The 20,960-nt window shown below is 38.3% G+C and overlaps 6 protein-coding genes across 6 annotated transcripts; 3 read left to right on the top strand and 3 right to left on the bottom strand.

The window, feature by feature from the left end:
* Positions 1-132: 132 nt before the first annotated feature.
* On the bottom strand, positions 133-348 carry PKNH_1461400 (conserved Plasmodium protein, unknown function; the record flags this gene model as incomplete). The annotated part of the gene is made up of 1 exon (XM_039113690.1): positions 133-348. The coding sequence occupies one exon, from the start codon at positions 346-348 to the stop codon at positions 133-135; it is 216 nt and encodes a 71-aa protein (XP_038970058.1).
* A 1,534-nt stretch (positions 349-1,882) lies between these two features.
* On the top strand, positions 1,883-3,466 carry PKNH_1461300 (sulfhydryl oxidase, putative; the record flags this gene model as incomplete). The annotated part of the gene is made up of 1 exon (XM_002262457.1): positions 1,883-3,466. One exon carries the CDS (start codon positions 1,883-1,885, stop codon positions 3,464-3,466), a length of 1,584 nt encoding a protein of 527 aa, XP_002262493.1.
* A 1,002-nt stretch (positions 3,467-4,468) lies between these two features.
* Positions 4,469-6,160, bottom strand: PKNH_1461200 (uncharacterized protein; the record flags this gene model as incomplete). The annotated part of the gene is made up of 1 exon (XM_002262456.1): positions 4,469-6,160. One exon carries the CDS (start codon positions 6,158-6,160, stop codon positions 4,469-4,471), a length of 1,692 nt encoding a protein of 563 aa, XP_002262492.1.
* Positions 6,161-8,064: 1,904 nt separating this feature from the next.
* PKNH_1461100 (ATP-dependent RNA helicase DBP9, putative) lies at positions 8,065-10,605 on the top strand (the record flags this gene model as incomplete). Its single annotated transcript, XM_002262455.1, has 1 exon — positions 8,065-10,605. The coding sequence occupies one exon, from the start codon at positions 8,065-8,067 to the stop codon at positions 10,603-10,605; it is 2,541 nt and encodes an 846-aa protein (XP_002262491.1).
* Positions 10,606-11,141: 536 nt separating this feature from the next.
* PKNH_1461000 (replication factor C subunit 4, putative) lies at positions 11,142-12,459 on the bottom strand (the record flags this gene model as incomplete). Its single annotated transcript, XM_002262454.1, has 2 exons — positions 11,142-11,996; positions 12,295-12,459. 2 exons carry the CDS (start codon positions 12,457-12,459, stop codon positions 11,142-11,144), a joined length of 1,020 nt encoding a protein of 339 aa, XP_002262490.1.
* A 3,984-nt stretch (positions 12,460-16,443) lies between these two features.
* On the top strand, positions 16,444-19,022 carry PKNH_1460900 (KIR protein; the record flags this gene model as incomplete). The annotated part of the gene is made up of 3 exons (XM_002262453.1): positions 16,444-17,079; positions 17,230-18,012; positions 18,681-19,022. The coding sequence occupies 3 exons, from the start codon at positions 16,444-16,446 to the stop codon at positions 19,020-19,022; spliced, it is 1,761 nt and encodes a 586-aa protein (XP_002262489.1).
* Between the last annotated feature and the right edge of the window lie 1,938 nt (positions 19,023-20,960).

Genomic DNA, 20,960 nt, shown 5'->3' with positions numbered 1-20,960 from the left:
GGTTAGTTAACGATGGGGTCTCGAAATAATTCGTGAGTTGGTGTAAAGGGGGGGGGAAGGGAGGAGGGCTACAACTCGGTTAAGCTTTCCACTCCGAGTGGGCAATCAACACAGGGGATGCTTTCGTCCAAATTATTCTTTCTCCCCGGTTTGACTCTTCTCCTTCAACACCGAAAGGGCTTCTTCCTTGGAACTCAAAAAATATGTACCTCCTCTTTTTAAGTACACCTGTCGCTTTGCCTTAAGACACATCAGCTCATGAAGCATTACATCGCTTAAGTTTTTGTAGTTTAGTTTGTCCCCTAGGTCGGCTTCGTTTTTGCCTTTCTGCTTGTTGACGTTCGACATGGTATGGGTTTGCGTGGCTGGGAGTTCTTCGGGGTGCACTTTGAGGTTCCTTACCGTCGCTTTTTCGTTACGCCTTTAGTCACTCGTTACACAATTCCTTTTCCCAATTTTTCACACTTTCTTTTTTTTCTCTTCAGATGAGGGTTCTCAAAATAGTGCAAATCCACGTGTGGGGGGAAATAAGTCTAAGGGCATAGTTTGCCTCCTCTCGCATTTTCACCTCCGTCCTGTGAACAATTCACGGGATGCACGAAAGGAATCAGCAAGAATGTGACATCTCTGGCAAGAACACGCACCAACATATGCCTCGTGTAGCTATGCAGGAAAAAGCAGTTCTGTTCACTTAAAGGGTACCATATGTATGTAGTAGCACGCACGTAACTTAATGATCATCAAGGTGCATTCGCCTTCTATGCGTGCTTCTTTGCCATCTTAAACAAGAAGGGAATTTTTTTTTTTTTTTTTTTTTTTTTTTTTTTCTTTCACCCTCCTCGCCCCGCCACAATCTGCATTTGCCGAGCATCCTTGTAGCAATTTGTCGCACCGTATAAATAAATGGGACCCAATTAAAAAACGGATATGCCTACTTTATTATTTGCATTTTTTCTTTTTTTTTTATGCATTTTTTTTGTTGTCGTTAATGGGACATGAAGAAGAAAAGCTCCTTCTTCCTAGCATGACAGCAGCTCACCAAAAAAGTTGTAATCATTTTGTGCCCGCTTTTGCCAATTTAAAGTTCATTTTACCAACTTTTTTTTTTAAAAATAAAAAAAATTGTTAACAGGAGGATATAGCTTTTTTTTTTCTTTTTTTTTTTTTTTTTTTCTGTTAACCCTTTTTGTTAATTTGGTTCCTGCATAATAATTAAATGCAGGTCACGTGCCAAGTTATATATGTAGCTAAACGTATGCATGAATTGTATAATTCTACACGTACGTTATATGTGCATATGTATGCTCCCCGCTTGAATACTTTTGATGCGTAGCCATTCGTGCAGACGGTTGGAGACTCGTCCTGCTTTTATGCATGTAGGAGGAGTCGCCACCAGAGCGAGGTTTTCCTTTTTTTTTTTTTTTTTTTTTATCATTATAATGCAATTCGTACGTGGTGATGCTTTTCTAGTTAACACTTTTTTACGCCAAACCAGTTTGAACTAGTTGGTATTTTTTTTTTTTTTTTTCATCCTGACGGGGGGAACAAAACTCCCTCGTTCGTGCCAACGCCTTCTTAGCCAGATAAGTACATCCTGAACGTGTCCATTTGTGTGCTCCCTTTGTCCCCACTTGGAGGCACACGGGGGAGCCAAACCGCAAAAAAGAGAATAGCAAGTTGGCACCTCTGCCCGAGCGAGCCCCCCAAAATGAAATGCTCTCTCCGTACGAATAACTGGGCCAACGTTGAAGATCCCTCAATCGGAGTTAGCTAAAAAAAAACTGGCGAGTCACAAAACTTTTGTTGTAAAAGTGTCTTTCCCTTGCCGCGCGACCAGTCACCGTGTCATCGCGTTATTCTTCCGTCGCCCTGCACGCAAACCATGGTGACACTATGCAGGGGCCTCCTTCGAGTGTTGCTCCTGCTGTACATTATCCTGGCCAAGGTACCATGGGCACAAAGTGTAGATGTTTGTAAAGGAGCAGAAGAAACCTTAAGCAAATTTTGGGATACCATAGACAGAGCAAAGCATGGAGATGTGATATTAATAAACATCAAAAATTATTATTGTCCAGCATGCAACCGATACATTGATGTGTGGAATAAATTGGAGGAAGAAATAAAAAATTACGAAAGTAATGTTACTCTGTTTGTATTTGACTGCTCATGCCCTTTGTTTGTGCCATACTGCAGATTTTTTAAGGTGCGTTATTATCCGACCTTTCGATTGCTCCACCCAGTGTATGATTACATGGAGAATAAAGACACCGAGTATAAATACATAGCTCCCAAAACAGAAATGGTTGATAGACAGTACAACAGAGAATTGCTCCTGGCTTATAGGGAAGTTGATAGAGTGAACAATCTTGTACAGTTCCAAAGAATGATGCAAACGCATTTGTGCAAAAACGTTAACTTTAATCACATCGATTTGAAGTCATGCTACGCCGATGTACCACCAGAAGAAGAGTCTCATGAGTATTCCATGTTTATAGCCTCCACGAATGGAGCCATAGGGGGAATCACAGAAAAAGAAGGTGCTAGTGCAAATCGAATGGCTATCGAAAGATGGAAAGGGATTACCTTTACCAGGGATGAATTAAAGCACGACATTGTAAGGGGTATACTTTTCACTTTGAAGAAAAATATTTCATTAGGGTTAGATGTAGATAAAACTACGGTGGAACCTTTTCTAGTTATGACAGAGATCGTTTCTGACATGTACCCCGAACTGGCCGAGTGGCTAGGCAACCTTCGTCAGAAAGTGGACTCGCAGGAATACCCACTTAGTTATGAGCAGTGGTCCAAGGTGGTCGACGAGCTTGCAGGGATAGAGATCGGAACTACCTTCAGTAATGAAGCCGATCTGCAAAACCTCCTAGGAAGCACCCCCTGGAATGAGCCCAAATTCAAAGTGTGCGAAGAGAACTCCGTTCTCTGTTCCTATTGGCTGCTTTTCCACAAAATATCGGTGCACTGTCTAATTCGGGACAAGGAAAGGTACCACTTCTACATTAACGCATTAACAAACTACACAAAAAGCTACCTTAACTGCGAAAGTTGCATACAGCACTTTGTCACCGCACAAGAGTCATGCTACTATGGGTTCTGTAACATTCACTCAGCCGAATCATTGGTTATCTTCCTATGGAGAATACACAACGCAGTTACCTTGCGTTCTATGTACGAAGCAATAATTCAAGAGAGGCAAGTTCAAGGAGGAAGGCAACCGCAACTCACAGATGGTAAGATAGAAAAGGGAACAAAATTTCTCAACAGAGATCTAGCCTTCCCGCCGGAGAAGCAGTGTAAGTTCTGTAGAAATGGCATTGGCTTTACAAGAATTACTGCACCGTTTATTGCGGATGCGGTAAAACAGAAATCTATTAGTGACAGAGATTTTGATGCCATCGATGGGTTCAGCGTCAAGCAAGTTTTGAACCATCTCGTGAAGGTGTACTCCTAGGGTGGACAAAAAAAAAAAAAAAAAAAAAAAAAAAAAAAAAAAAAGGATGAAAGAAGGTTATATTGTTCGGTACGTTGTTCTGCACAGATAAAGGCAGATTACAGAGGAGGAAGTTAGGAAAGGCGCCAGTTTGGGAATTCAAACCCATTCGCAGGAACGAAGCGCTTTTATGTCATTAGGATTACAGGCAGGGAAGGGTCATATATTATCTCACTCTTTTATATCTTTCAAATGTCTTTTTTTTTTTTTTTTTTTTTTTTCTTTTTTCGTATTTATGTGTGTAATCTGTGTCACACCTTCTAGGTGCCCCTCTTCTCCTCCTCTGGAATTTGTTTTTCCCCCCAAGTGGAAGGAGAAAAAGAGGGTTCATCTTAAAATGGCCTATTTGTAAATCATATTGGAAGACATCGGGGGAATGCGCAGGCACGAGTACTGGTACATCCTGTGCGTTGCGTGTGTATGAATGTGCAGCGTTTCCCACGTAGGGTATCCTTTTTTTTAGTGAAATGTGCCGACACCCCACTCTGTCCTGCAACATAATTTACTTCTCTTCCGGTGCATATGTGTTATCCTTTTTGTTTGACACCTCAGTTAACACCCACTTTCTGTTTTTTTCTTGCATAATACCGATGGACGAAATGATTTTTTCTGTTCATTTGCGTAACTCTCCAAATAAAAACTTCCCAACGCGGTGTGTGCCTACGGCATGTGTATGTTTCTTTAATTTTTTTTTTTTTTTTATCAAGACAAAAGTAATTTTTAAGATTAGCTATTTTGTGCATGTAAAAAAAAAAAAAAAGCTTGACGAAAAAAAAAAAAAAAAAAAAAAAAAAGGCTTGCCAAAAAAAAAAAAAAAAAAAAAAAAAAAAAGAAATATACAAAACTGCGTACACACAGCGTTACAACACAAAAAACAAAGAGAAGAAGAAATTGTAAACGCCCACGTGTGTAGAAACGGAGCAACCAGAAAGCGGAATGGAGAGAACTCGCTCCAAATGTAGTCTACTTATTTTGCTTAAATTGAATATTAAAAGAACCATCATTATTTGGATTTTTTTGCACTTCAAAATTATCAAGTGACAATCCCACTTTCCCTAGGAGCAAATTACCAAAGTCCTTTAATTTCCCCACCATTTCTTCCTTTTCTTTATTTAATTGCTGTTCAGCTAGGTATTTTAATTTTTTCTGTTTCATTTCGTACCTGGCCAGTAAGGAGGAATCCAACGTTATGGCTTTATTCAAGTCGTTGGACGCGTCATTATATTTTTCCAGCTGTTCATATGCATTGCTCCTACGTATGTAGGACTTCACAAAATTTTCATTATAATTGATGGACTTATTACAGTCTTCGACCACCTGATTCCAGTTTTCTAAATGAGAATAACAAGCTGCTCTATTGGAATACAAAATAGACTTGGTACTTTTCTCCTTGCATTTTTTTAAAGCCTTATTGTAGTAAAAGATGGCCTGTGTGTAGTCCCCCTTTTTGAATAACTCATTTCCTTGGTCCTTTATCTCTTCTATGCTCTGCCCACCTCCTCCGTCCTGGTCATCCGCGCACTCCCCATCATCGTCCTCGTCGTCGTCATTGTCTTCGTCGTGATCATCCATTTCGCTGTCCTCCTCCTCCTCTTCATAGTCTTCACTCAGGACGGATGAGCTCTTCCTACCGGCGGAGTCGTCACTCCTATCGGAGTCGCCCTCATTGGAGCTTATCTCTTCTGAATCATCATCGTCCACGGAGGAGCTAAGGTGAGAACTGGAATTCTCATAATCATCCTTACTTATATAGTTATCACTGTAGTAATTTCTGGCGTAGCCATTCATGTCTTCTTTACTCAATTCTTCCTTTATATCCTCTCTCTTTGTGATGTTGCTTGGCCGCTTCGCAAATGTGCCATTAGCTTTTTCCTCGTTGTCCCACGGGCAACTTTCTCTTTTGTCGTTATCATTTGTGTTTACTTGATCGGGTTCCCCCTCATTTGTGTTTACTTGGTCGGATTCCCCCTCTTTCGCTTTATCACCATCTCCTGTTTGATCGCCCTTTTCTGTTTTCACATAACTGACTCCTGGGAGGCTTTCCATGGTGCTATCGCTACCCCTCCCGAGACTCTTCTTGCCCTCCTCTCCACCTCCTACTTCGGACTTGTCCCTTTCGTTATAGTGGCAAATTCGCTCGAGGGATCCCTCCCCGATTGGGGATCCTCCCGTTCGGAACTTCCCAGTTGGGGCTTCTTCCACTTTGATTACTTCCTCCCCTGTGGTAACCTCACCGCACCGCTCGGTGAGCAATTCCGGTTCCTTTTTGAAATTCCCACTAGATAAATTATCCCTTGCATTTTCCCCCTCGGACCTACACAAGGAGGCGTCCTCCTCTACACACTTCACCCTATCAGCTCCCATTCCATCGCCCTGTGAAGTAACACCGAATCTGTTCCCGTGTGGATGAGAACAAGAAGACGCAGTGTCCTCCATGCTGCTAATTTTCCTTCTGGAAAGATTTTTATTTTCATGAACCACGGAATGACAATTGTTTTGGTCTTCCCTCTGTGCACTTCCTATGTCATCCTCTCCTAAAGAGTCACTTTTTTTCTCTTTTATTTTTTTATTTTCCACAATTTTTAGGTATATCCAAGTACCTACGATGGGGATTAAAAGAAGAATAGCATAAAACAACGTTTCCCCTTTTTGCATTTTCTGTCAAATGTTTTGTGCTATTGAAAAAGGTGGTTTTGTGAAGGAGAGAGCTCCGTAGTGGTCATAACACACGGCGTAAGGAAAAAAAAAAAAAAAAAAGTACGCCCCCCTTGAAACATATATAATATCGGTCAGGTAAGGCCCCACATGACTTAAACCTCAAAAGGGGGGTTTCACATTTTCGTGAACGGTAAAAAAAAAAAAAAAAAAAAAAAACAAAGTGAATTCAAGTGAGAACAAAACAATGAATTTTGCAAACGTTAGAGAATAAAATTGCACCAACTGTGTGCTCGTATGTACGTATGCCATATACCGTGGGCAGGGTAAATTCTGCACTCGCCAAAAAAAAAAAAAAAAAAAAAGAAAAAATATATATACACAGTTTGCTAGTGGCACTGTGGCCGTACATTTACATCATTTTCGAAGCGTACTTGTGATAAATCTCCCTACGCAGATATTGTCCGCGTGTGAAAACTTCTCCTTTATCCAGCCTTTTTACACCTCCGGGAATCCTCACACTCACACGTGGTACAATATCTGGGCATACCTGCTCAGTGGCAACGAACCGGCGGATTAATCAGTAATGAAATTTAGGCGACGTGGGGGAGAAAAGGAAAAAAAAAAAAAAAAAAAAAAAAAAAAAATGGATGTTTGACTACTCGCGCAAAGGTTCCTCCTTATGGCCCTCCTTAATTGTCTTAACAGAGATAAATTACTCCCTTTTTTTTTTGTTGTTGCCAACGAGTTGCTATCCCGTTAATGTTCATTTGGTTTGGTTATGTAGGGGATATGGAAGCAACATCGCAGAGAGAAGAAGAAGAAGGCGAATGAATAGCAGGGGTGGGGAAACTACCCACGGGATTGGCAAGTAATATGTAGTATCACTCACATGAAGGAACGTGCAAAAAATTGGAAAAAAATTGGAAAAAATGGGCACTAGCGTAATAGAATTGAACATGCCAAATGGCAATGAAGCAAAATCACGCACAGGTCCCAAACCAACATTGTCGGAAAATAAAAATGTTCCTTCTCGCGTTCACGTGAATGTCGTTTTTTTTTTTTTTTTTTTTTTTTCCCCTGTAAGAGGTTGCATATAAAGTACGAGGTGCTTACGCGGTTGGCACAGCATATGGATACAGAATATATGCAAGCATATATTTACTCATGTATATTATAGTGCATGAGACCTGTCGCGCGTTAAAAACAAACAGAAGGGTGGCGTTAATTTTTCAAGGGGAAAAAGAAAAATAATTATAGTAGCGCACCCGATATGCGAGTTATTCTATGTAGCAAAAAAAGTATATATTGGCACGCGGTTGTTTTTACATGCTGGCCCCCGCTATAAACCGGCTGTCCCTCTTCACCCTTTGTGGCCTGTTCCAGTTTAACGCTGCGTCGTCCGACGACTCGCGGAAAAGACCCTCTCCAAAGCGCACTGATGTAGGTTCACTTACGAGTAGGAAAAGAGAAAAAAAAAAAAAAAAAAAAAAACTAAAACGTGAACGAAAACGAAAACGCAAAGGAAAGCGAAAGGGAAAGCGAAAGGGAAAGCGAAGTGGAAAAAAAAAATAAAAAAGGAAAAAGAAAAAAAGAAAAAAAAGAAAAAAACTTATTAAGAGAAACTTTAACTGCAACGAAGGGGGAAAGAGAGTCGTTCATTCGGACTTCATCAGCCATGTGAGGAGCTCCATCAGAATAACAACGCTGCAATGAAATGGGCTGAAAAAAAAAAAAAAATGACCGTTTGAACATTACCTATTTGTATACATGCTTATTTGTCCTCCTGCGTTACGTGTTCTGCGAAAGGCGAGAACAGGGTTAAACGGACCACAGCAGGTTTAACCAGGCCGAGGCGGGCACGAAGTTTTATTCTGCAGAAAAAAAGGGGGGGAAGGCACAAAATGGAGGTGGAAACGGAGGATCAAACGCAGGGTGATCACCCGAATCAAGCGGAGGAGGAACAAAACCCTGTTAACCGCAAGGATGAACAGGATGACCACTTCGAGAGGGAGCACAACTTCCTCGACTTCGAAAACATTCTACTAGACGTGAGGCTCAGGAAGGCAATCCTTTACCTGTTCAAATACAAGTACCCAACCAAAATACAGAAGGAAGCCATTCCACATATACTCCACGGGAAGGATGTCATCATAAGTTCGAAAACTGGATCAGGGAAAACCATGGCCTACCTCATCCCACTAGTACAGAACATACTGAAGTCAAACATAAATGAAAAGGAGTCTTTAAAGTTTTTTTATAAAGGAATAATTCTTGCTCCCACAGAAGAACTGTGCCTACAGATACACCAAGTCGCACAGACATTAAGCTCCTACGTGAAAAATATGTTGTCCTTTGATCACAATATTAACAGAACGTTTTATGACCATCCAACTGTTTTAGTAACTACCCCTAGACATCTGTACAACCACACTGTGGAGTGTAAAAAAAAGTATAATTTAGACATATTATCTAACTTAAAAATTCTTGTTGTAGATGAAGCAGATATTTTGCATAGCAAAGAATTTCAAAAGTGGATGAACCTTTTGGCTAGTTACCACTTACCAAAAAATTATTCCAAAAAATATCAAATTGTCATGGCATCTGCTACACTCAAGGAGACGATCGTGGAGAAGACAAAACTTTTTTTACATGACCCTGTTTTTTTAAGTGCAGAATTGGACAAAAGTATAAGTCCCTCCACTTGCACCTCTGCTAATGTAGATTACCCAGATGGCCACCATAGTAAGGATAGTTCCAACAGAGACAGTACTAATGTACCCCTTAGAAGCGGCAAGTTGAGTGATTCTTCTGAACCGTCCCAATTGAAGGAACCCCTCCTACATCATCAATTCAGAGGAAAATCATTTTGGTATTTCTACCCTGATGAAACGACCAAATATATTTACCTGTACAACCTTATAAATGATAAAATAATTTTGCGCAAGTCAATTATTTTTACTTCAACCATTCATGATGCATACAAGATAAAGATTTTTTTAACGTACTTTGATATACCTTCTTCCATCCTTAACCCAAATCACCCTATTTTGGTAAGGCAGAATATCATTTTCGCGTTCAACAATTATAAAATCTTCTTTTTAATATGCCCTCAATATGAGAAAAATTCTGCAGGGAGGGGGGGGAAGGCCGATATGAGTGACATGGGTGACACGGGCGACACTGCAAGTGTTCACAGTGGAGGGGACACAGATGATATGGACCTTTCGATTAACCATGACAGCATCCCCCATGATGTGGATACTGACGAGACAGGTCACGGCGAGGAAGACACATGCAACCAGGACATCGCGAGTCTCGACCAGGATGATGCGTGTGAACAGAACGACACGTGTGAGCAAGATGAAGCGTGTGAGAAAGATGATGCGTGTGAGGAAGATGAAGCGGGTCTCGACCAAGACGATGCGAGCAACTTCGACGACCATAGCAGTGATGAGAAGGATTTCTTGTACAACCGTGGGCTCGACTTCCAGGGAGTGCACTGCGTGGTTAACTTCGACATGCCCCTGGACACAAAGACATTCGTGCACCGAGTGGGAAGGACCTGCAGACTGAACAACAAGGGGATCAGCATTTCCTTCATCAACGAAAATAAATCCGCAGAAAAAAACATCCTCCAAAAAATATGCGCCAAAAATATATGCACCATAAGTCAGAGGACGGTGTCGCAAAAGAAGGTCGAGATGTACAGGTACCGAGTAGAGTCCATGCTTAGCAAATGCACCAACAAAAGAGTGAAACAATTTATTCAAAAGGAAATCCTCTATCAATCTTTGAAGTCTAAGGAGCTGAAAGAATTTTTCAACTCCAATGAAGAAGAGAAAAGGGCCATCAACAAAGTTGTAAAATATTTTAATACACATGTCGTGCCACATAAACTGATTAAGGATAGATTGAAAAACTTATTCTTGAAGAAGGAAAAGAAGAAGGGGGTCCAGAAAAAGGGGATAAACAAAAATGGGAATGAAAGTGCAAATATAAGGATGGATAGGAAAAACAGGCATCACAATGGAAAGAGCAATAGAAGAGAGGATGAGAAAGGAGGAGCGCAACAGCACTATGTTAAAAGTAAGAGCAACGGGTTCGTGATCACTGAACAGGCATATGAGGATCAGCTAAGAAAGGAACCAGAGGCAGAAGTGGCCGACCCAACCAAGCTTCCTCCTATTTATGGAAAGCGCTTGCGAAATTATGTTTACAGCAAGTACGTAATCGGAAAACGGCGGATGGGGGGAAGGGCCAATAGTGGAAGGAACAATAATGGAGGGACCAGGAATGGAGGAACTACAGGTGGAAGATCGAACGGTGGAAGGTCAAATGTTAGTGGATCGCACAGACGGACCACGCATAATGGAAAGCCCAATGGTGGCAATTTCGCGCACAAGAATAGGCGACACGGTAGTGCCACTACCCAAAAGGCCTAAGAATGTACATACATGCATGTGATGCGAACCCATGTTTGTATTCCCCTCAATCCTAATGTGTAACCAACTCATTCATTTATTCGTTAGAGCAGGATGAAGCTTTCCTTTTTTTTTTTTTTTTTTTTATCACCCTGTCTTCTCTCAGAAGCGGCCCCCTCATCTGCGGAGCCGGCGATTTGTATGCCACGTCGGCATAAAAATGTGAACCTCCCTTTCTTCCTGCACACATTTGTTCCGCTATTTTTCCCCTTTTTTTTTTAAATTAAAACAAAATATAAACTTGTTAGTTTTTTTCATAATTTTTCACCGGCGCATTATGAAAGGTGTGGGAAGGAGAAGGGCGCCCCCTCCCGATCAAGCTGAACCACAGGAGGGTATTCCATAAGTGATAAAAAAAAAAAAATAATAATAATAAAATAGTAGTACATATTGGAGTAACATAATAAAAAAAAGGATGATATGCACCTTATATGGAAGGGACGAAGGCCCTTTCATATGTCCATGTTACATGTGCACGTGTTTTTTTTTTTTTTTTATCACAAACTAACACACTTGGTGCGAAGAGCCTTGGCTGCTATGCACCAGTCGGCGAGTAACCTATCCAGCTGGATAACACTTGCCAGACCACTGGCCATGGTATTACAAGCCATAGCACCAATTTTTAAAAACTCGATTTGCACAGACTCGGAGCCAAGATCATATCTCCTTAACACATTGGAAGATGTAAGAGCAACGTCAAAAGGGGTGTGTCCTTCTTTTATCATATCATACGCAATGTCATGTGCCTTTTTCCATTCACTGTTAATGCAAAATTTTAGTAAATTTTCAATTCTTTCAGGAGAAGGAATATCACAAATATGTAGTACATTTTCTTTATTTATAACTTCTAACCCCGCATAAGTGGACTGCAGACAATTCACTGCTTTTCTTAAATCCCCGTCTGCTATAAAAGTAAGCGTTTCCAATCCATCGTCTGTGTACTTGATATTTTCCATTTGGCATATTTTTACAATTCGTTTCAAAACTTGATCATCGGATAATTTAAAATATCGTATAATAGCACATCTACTTTGAAGTGCATCAATAATTTTTTCAGACTGATTACAAGCTAAAGCAAATCTAGTGGTGTCAGAGTACAACTCCATAATTCTTCTTAAGGATTGTTGTGCGGCTGTGGTCATGGAATCCACTTCATCTAGAATGATAATTTTGTGTTTTCCAGGAGGAAGACTTATAATTTCCTTTGCGAAACTTTTTATTCTATCTCTGATTACGTTAATTCCTCTGTCGTCGGAGGCGTTCAATTCCAGAACAGCTTTCTTCGCTTGGGGACCTAACATTTCACTCGCCAAGCAAAGAATGCTTGTGGTCTTCCCAGTCCCGGGGGCACCCTACCAAAGATGGACACCATACAAGGAAAAAGGGAAAAAAAAAATGAAAAAAAATGAAAGGGAAAGAAAAAGGAAAAGGAATAAAAGAGAAGAGAAGAAAAGAAAAGGAAAGAAAAGAAAACAGAAAAGAAAAGTAGAAGGAAAAAGAAAAGAAAAAGAAAAGAAAGAAGAAAAGAAAGAAGAAAAGAGAAGAGAAAAAAAGGAAAGAAAAAGAAAAGGAATAAAAAAATCAGCATGGACGAACCCACCTTCGTGGAACAGTATTGTGCAGAAGGGGTGGAGTGGGGGAGGTACTTACCGCTAGGAGCAGGTTGGGCATATTTCCCGACACGATGATACTCTTGAGAGTATTTATGACGAAGGGATTTCCGACTACATCGTCTAGATTCTCAGGACGGTACTTCTCTATCCATATGTCGATGTTACGCTTAAGCAGTCTGTTCTTAAAGGAGTCTTCCTCCATGGGGAACCCGTAGTCAGTGTTCTCTGTGTGTGCAAGGGATTCTCAGCGTTCACATCTGCATACATATATACATGTATGTCTACATATATACATACATATATATACATATATGTTTTCTATATGTACATATATACACGTTTATACGTATCTATATGTATATATTCACATATGTATATATGGATACATATATGTATATATGTATGCAGATGTGCACGCGATGCGAGCGCGCGTGTGGAAGAAGGGGAGACTCTGCGAAATGTCGCTTTTAAAGCATGGCCTTGGAAGGTCCCCTATTTTGGTCGCAAAACTCCGAACAAAAATATGGGGAAAAAAAAAAAAAAAAGAAAGAAAGAAGAAAAAAAAAAAAGCCACACTTTGCAAAATATTCAAAGCATTTATGGAACAACCGATAATTCATTCATAATCATGCCACATTCTACTTCTCTGTTACGGAGCGCGCCGTAATTCAGTTCGCACCTCAGAAAAAAAAAAAAAAAAAAAAAAAGAGAGGAAAAAAAAAAAAAGGGGAAAAAGGGAAAGGGCCGAGTACCTACACAGCCCTTCACGAGCGCAAACAAATTATGTTTATATGTTCGTAAAGTATACCATATGAATACTACCTACCCGCACGCGAGAGCGCACACGCTCCTCTTTTTTTTTTTCCAGAAAAATAGGAACCTCCCCCTAAAACAGCTAAATACCAATGCACATTGTAGTTCTTATGGAATGAAACCCGGAAGCATGAAAGCGGAATTTTGAACTCTTCCCTTTTTTTTTTTTTTTTTTTTTTCCTTTTCTTCTCCTTTTCCGTCTCATTCTTCTTATTTTTTTTATTCTTTTTCTCGTTTTCCCGTTTCCAACCTTGTCCGAAATAACGAGTTTCCGGTTAGACGGAGCAGCCGCTTCCCGTTCGTCCGATTCCTGTAGTTTCCGGTTTCCTTTCTGTCTCCGAAGAATTCCCCCTATACTTCCTCCCCTCAAAGCAGCTAAAGCTAACCACGGAACTTCATTCTAATACCCCTAAAACCTTAATCCTATACCCTAAAACCTTATTCTAACACCCTGGAACCTTACTACAACACCCTTAAAACCTTATTCTAACACCCATAGAACCTCACTTATAAACCCGGAGTCCGACTCCTCACACCCCTAAAACCTCCTCATCATCCTCTCCCCCCCTTTCAACCTTTTTCTTTTTTTTTTTTCTTCATTTCCACGCCTCACTGCTGTATTCGTTATTTGTTGTTTGTGTAGTATCCGGTCACTGTCTGCGAGCAGTCTTTCCCTCACGAAGAATGCCTGCGGCATTCATCGGGGGTTTTCGTGTAGTATCCGGTCATTGTCTGCGAAGAAATTTTCCCCTCCCCCCCTGAAAGCTAATAAAGATAACCCCCGAACCTTATTCCAATACCCTTAAAACCTTATTCCTATACCCTTAAAACCTTATTCTAATACCCCTCAAACCTTAATCCAACACCCCTACAATCTAAACCCTAAACCCTGAACCCTAAAGCTTGAACACTAAATCCTGAACCCTAAACCCTGAACCCTAAACCCTGAACCCTAAAGCTTGAACACTAAATCCTGAACCCTGAAGCCTGAACCCTTAACCATAAACCCTAAACCCTGAACCCTAAACCCTGAACCCTAAACCCTGAACCCTAAACCCTAAACCTGGAACGCTAAACCCGGAACCCAAAACCCGGAACCCAAAACCCCGAACCCAAAACCCGGAACCCAAAACCCGGAACCCTAAATCTGCAACCCTAAACCCTCAACCCAGAACCCTAAACCCTGAACCCTAAACCCTAAACCCTAAACCTGGAACGCTAAACCCTGAACCCTGAACCCCTAAAACCTAAACCCTAAACCCTGAACCCTAAACCCTAAAACCTGAACCCTAAACCAAACCCTAAACCCTGAACCTTAAAGCCTAAACCCTAAACCCTGAAACCCAAAACATGGAACCCTAAACAAAACCTCCAAACCCTAAACATTAAACCCTAAAACCTGAAACCCTAAACCCTAAACGCTAAACCCTGAACCCTGAACCCTAAACCCTAAACGCTAAACCCTGAACCCTGAACCCTAAACCCTAAACCCTGAACCCTAAACCCTAAACCCTGAAACCCTAAACCCTGAACCCTAAACCCTAAACCCTAAACCCTAAACCCTAAATCCTAAACCCTAAATCCTAAACCTAAACCCTAAACTCTAAACGTTAAACCCTGAACCCTAAACCCTAAACCCTAAACCCTAAACCCTAAATCCTAAACCCTAAATCCTAAACCTAAACCCTAAACTCTAAACGTTAAACCCTGAACCCTAAACCCTAAACCCTAAACCCTAAACCCCTAAACCCTGAACCCTAAACCCTAAACCCATGAACCCTGAACCCATGAACCCTAAACCCATGAACCCAAAACCCATGAACCCTAAATCCATGAACCCTAAACCCATGAACCCTAAACCCATGAACCCTAAACCCATGAACCCTAAAACCATGAACCCTAAACCCATGAACCCTAAACCCATGAACCTTAAACCCATGAACCCTAAACCCATGAACCCTAAACTTATGAACCCTAAACCCCTAGAACCTAAACCCTAAACCCTGAACCCTAAACATCTAAACCCTGAACATTAAACCCTGAACCCTTAACCTTGAACCCTTAACTTTGAACCCTAAACCCTGAACACTAAACCCTGAACCATAAAACCTCAACCCTAAACACTAAACCCTAAACCCAAAACCCTTAAACCCTAAAATCCCTAAACTCTAAACCCTAAACCCTGAACACTAAACCATGAACCCTAAACCCTGAACCCTAAATCCATGAACCCAAAACCCGGAACCCTAAACCCTAAACCATGAACCCTGAACCCTGTACCTGAGGTGAACTATTATATATAAGCTTACAATAGTGAATTAGGATGATCACGTTTAGTGCATAATAAGGAATGGCACCTATATATATATATCATTTATTTTTAACGGTGTACATAAAAAAAAATTATATTAATGAGAGGGGGAGAAAGTATTTTAAAATGTAAGTTCGATGGAATGTATTAAATTATTATAGAAGAATGTGGAAGAGGTTGTTAGGAAAAAAAGAAAGGGAAAAAATTATATTAGTTGTTAAGAAATATATTAGAGTAGAGTATAGGAAGGAAAAAAATATAGAAAAGGTTTATGGGAAAAGGAAGATAAAAATAAGGAATGTTTAAGGTAAAAGAAAGAAGGAGTAAATAAGGAATTAGGGCTTATGGGAGAGAAGGAGGATGAATATTTTTAAGGTTAAGTAAGATGTATTTTTAGGGGATAGGAAAATTAAAAGTAAAAGAGAAAGAAAAGAAAAAAGGAATATAAGAAAAAGGAATAAAAAGAAAAGGATAAGAAAAAAAAAAGGAATAAAAAGGAAAAGGAAAAAAAAAGGAATAAAAAGTAAAGGAAAAGAAAGAAGCAATAAAAAGAAAAAGGAATAAAAAGGAAAAGAAAAAGAAAAGGAAAAAAAGAAAAAGGAACAAAAGCAGAAAGGAAAAGGAAAAAAAGAAAAAGGAAAAGAAAGGGTTTAAGGAAAGAAGGAAAAGAGGAAGGAAATGGGAAGGAACTTATTTTCTATATACAAAAGAATAAATAAATGTATGCATTTATTATGTATGGAAGTTATAGAAAATATATAATAGTCAAAGGAAGAGGAGGAGGGGGGGGAAAAAAGTTCTCCATTTCGATTGATAGGTTCATGGTTGTTGGATAAGAAAAAATTATTCTATAAATCACATTATGTTTATATTATCATGGGGATAATAATACATATACATAAACATAGACATACATATATGTATATATGTATATATATATATACTTATATGTATATATATATGTATATATGTATATATATATGCATATATGTATATATGTATGTATTTGTTGAAGGAAAATTTAGAAGATTAAATTTCAAAGTATTAACTTTTTAGGAAAAAATGACTGAAAGTGGTGGAGGAGGGAAGAAACTTCAATGTAATAAGGGGTGGAATTATCTGCAAGGTTACAAGAAACAAGTGGAAGAACAAGTATCGGAAGTCAAGGATAGAACAAATTTAGCACATGATATTTTACGTGTGGCATGCTGCGTTCTTGGTGCCTATGGTGATAACCCTAAGGGAGGCGGAGGTTGTGATTTACTATATTATGTATTAGGGAGTATGGTATACAGTGTGCTGGGTGAGGGCCTATTTGATACAATTATGAATAAATTATACCCATTATTAGGGAATATCTTAGGTGATGGAAAATGCAGCGAATGGAACCATAGGAGTGGGAAGGAGTTGTTCAAACTAATGGATAATTTGTCCTACTACAATTTAGCACAAGATAGCACTTTGGGACAACCGGAGGAAAGTGGAAAAATTAGTTGTGAAAGATATACTAATTATTTAAAGGACCTTGGTAGAGCGTGTGCAGAGGTGAAGGAATATTGTGCAGAATCCCAGAATAAGAGCATGTGTGACGGAATTCCACTGGAACAAGGTGAACAGGGCAGTCCTGACTACTTATTAGGGTTAATATATGGCATAATTCCTGAGCTGGAGGCTACCTTAGAGGCCGAAATGACCCAAGTATAAAGAATTTTTTTTACATTCTTTCCTACTAAAATCGACATTATATATATATATATATATATAGAACACATTGTATACACACGCCATATATATACATATATATATATAAATATACCCTCCCCCCTCCTCCCTTATTTACATTCATAGGAAAAGCAGGAATGTTTGAAGGATTTACCTTCAGACATGAAGCATAGGACACTCAATGATATCAAAAATCAGTGTAATGGTGGTAATCATTATACCCTTGGAAAAATGAAGGGAATATTAAGGGGAGTACTAGATGAATCTTGGTCTGCTGGGAAGTGCGCGAATCAAATTATAAGGGGTGTATGTTCTGCACGCGCAACCGAGGAAAGCAGTTCCTCCAGTGGTGAACGCTGCATTCCCCTATATTATTATATAGGAGGTGTAATATCTACCGTACCTGGTAGCGTCAATAATTTTTCCGCACTTATGAAGGCGACCTACGATGAATTGGTGAAATTTGGTATTAATAATCAATGCACTAATCTGTACCAAGAAGACAACATTGACAAAACCACCTTCGATAACATGAAATTAATATATGACTACACTAGGGACCACGAAATTATAAAACAATATGTGAAAAATCCATGGGGCGCTGGATTTTCTTGTACTGAGTACTATTCTAAATATGTGCAACAAGCATATAGAGCCTATCACTATATGGAGCAAAAGTGTCCACAGCTGGAAGATACGGAGAGTAGTGATAAAAAGTGGTGTAATGATCTTAAGAGCACGCTTGCTCAGCATAAGAAGGAAGAACTACTAAAATTAGAGTCTTCCCTAAAAAACATATCCCCCCCGTCCACTACGGACTCTACCGCCGCGGTCACCACGGGCTCCGCCGTGGGTGGTACATTATTCGGAATAGGATTACCAGCATTAGGCGCTTTTCTTTCTTACAAGGTAAAACTACAACTACCTAATTACAACTACCTAATTACAACTACCTAATTACAACTACATAATTACATAATTATAACTACATAATTACATAATTATAACTACATAATTACATAATTACAACTACATAATTACATAATTATAACTACATAATTACATAATTACAACTACATAACTATAATTGTAATTGTAAATGCTAATTACAAAGTACAAAGTGTAATTGTAATTGTAATAACAATAATTGTTCATTATAATTGTTTACTATAATTATAGTGTAATAATATAAATAATAATTGTATTTTATTATTTATTTCCTTCTTCTTTACCTTCAAAAAAAAAAAAAACCCAAAAAAAAAAAAATTTAGAAAAAAAAAAAAAAAAAAAAAAATTAAATTAAAAATAAAAAAAAAGTAAATAATAAAATAAAAAAATTTAAATAAGAATAGAAATATATAGAATAGACTGTATTTATTATATACATATACATATATACACATATATGTGTATACATATGTATACATACATGTACATATATAGATATACATACGTATACATATATATATATGTACATGTATGTATGCATATGTATATATATATACATATATATGTATATGTATATATGATGCATATTTTTACATTCCCTTCTTTTTTTTATTCATAATTTTCTTCAGTATGATCTTTTACCATCTGGAATACGTAAATTCTTCTTAAGAGGCGGAAGTGGAACCAGAATGAGAAGATCAGCATTCGGACCGAATTCTGACGCGGAAATGGAAAATTTCACTGAATATTACACAGAAAACGGTTTAACAACAATAGATCCAACAGAATATTCCACAGTAGCAGGTTCATCATCTAATTTAACAACAACTTCAACAGAGGACAGTTCTATTTTATATAATGATGATGGACCATCGCGATCACCACCATCACCACCACCATCGAGAAAAAGAAGGGGAGGAGGAAATAATAGAAGGGACCAAAATATTAGTTATCATAGTATGGAACGTTGAATGTAACATTAAATAGGGTGTCCCAAAAAACCCTTCCTGAAGGGAAGTAATACACAAATAACTACGCACAATTTATAAAATATAAAGAACAAAAGGAAGTTCCCTTTCTTCTTATTTTATTATTATTATTTTTTATTATTTTTCTGTACTAAATTGTTTATGTTCATGTGTAACCAATATAAGTGAAAGAAAAAGAAAAAAAACAGAAGATTCTTTCTTCCACATTTATTTCTTATTTTGTTTGCAACCTTATTTTTATTTTTTTTTTTTGGTGAAAGAACACCCTTTTGTTTTTAGAAAAAAAAAAAACATTTTTTTTTTTTTTTAAAAACATTATTATTTTTTTTTTTTAAGAACACACATTTTTTTTTTTTTAGAACACATTTTTTTTTTTTTTAAAACACGCATTTTTTTTTTTTTTTTCCTTTTTATTTGTTCTTGAAAAAAAAAAAAAAAAAAAGAATCATCCCGTAAAACATCTAAATACCAGGCCATATATTGTTGTTCTTACACCCTAAAACATGGAAACTTGAACCCTGAATCCTGAACCTTTTCATTCCTTTTCTTTTCCTCCTTTTTTTTTTCTTTGTTCCTTTTCTTCTTTTTTTTTTTCTTTGTTCCTTTTCTTCTTTTTTTTTTTCTTTTTTCCTTTTTCTTTTAAAATTTTTTTTTTGTTGGCATTCTTGCGAAAAGTTGCCCCCAATAGGTGTTATATCTTGTTCTCGTAAAAAAAAATGTATGGGACATCCGCGCGCGAGCGCCCGTGCCCCCCAGCGCGGACACTACATTACGGTTTCCGTGGCAAAAAAGTGTGGAAGAACGTTAAAACATTAATATAATTAGAACTTTATTAAAAAAAAAAAAGAGAGAAAAAAAAAAAGAAGCAAATAATGGGGGAAAAAAAAAAAAAATGTACATTGTGTTCATAATATTTTTCGTGTAAAAAAAAAATATAATGGTTCTATATAATCATAAAAACCATGTCTATACAATAATCACTATAAGATGTTACTAAAACAATTACAAAAAATGTGATGATTCATGCTAAAAAATTATATACACAAAAAAAAAAAAAAAAAAATTCATGATTTAATTTTTTGCAATGGGAAATTTTTTTTATTTCATATTACATAAGGGCTGAATTTTTTCCTTCCGCACTTTGTTAGGGTTTCGAAAATCGGACGAATAAATTCTGTTCGGTATACCCTAAACCCTAAACCCTGAACCCTGGACCCTGAACCCCATGAACCCTAAACCCTAAACCCTGAACCCTAAACCCTGAAACCATAAAACCTAAACTGTGAACCCTAAACTGTGAACCCTAAACTGTGAACCCTAAACTGTGAACCCTAAACTGTGAACCCTAAACTGTGAACCTTAAACTGTGAACCCTAAACTGTGAACCCTAAACTGTGAACCCTAAAACTGTGAACCCTAAACTGTGAACCCTAAAACTGTGAACCCTAAAACTGTGAACCCTAAACTGTGAACCCTAAAACTGTGAACCCTAAACTGTGAACCCTAAAACTGTGAACCCTAAACTGTGAACCCTAAAACTGTGAACCCTAAACTGTGAACCTGATACCATGAACCCTAAACCATAAACACGGAACCTAAACTTGGAACCTCTTCAATAGGAACACGTTCCATAAGAACTTCTTCCTTAGGAACCTGTTCTACTTCCATTAATTCGGATCCCATGAATTCTTGAACCAAAAGTTCCAGAAAATCCTTCTGGTTGAATTGTGTGTCCCCTTTTTGACATTCATCCAACACTTCAAAATGAATTTCAATAATCGTGCGACGATTCACGCGACCAGAACGTTTCGTTCTTGTTGGAACAGAACGGGGTTTTCGTTCCTTCACCAATTGATATTCATGTGAAGTATCTTGCTGCACATGATCGAGGACTTGTTCCTGTACTGATGGACCACGAAT

Source organism: Plasmodium knowlesi (genome assembly GCF_000006355.2).
Source record: "Plasmodium knowlesi strain H genome assembly, chromosome: 14".
Taxonomy (NCBI): domain Eukaryota; phylum Apicomplexa; class Aconoidasida; order Haemosporida; family Plasmodiidae; genus Plasmodium; species Plasmodium knowlesi.
Note: the sequence above shows the minus strand (reverse complement) of the source record. Positions and strands in the feature narration are given on the sequence as shown.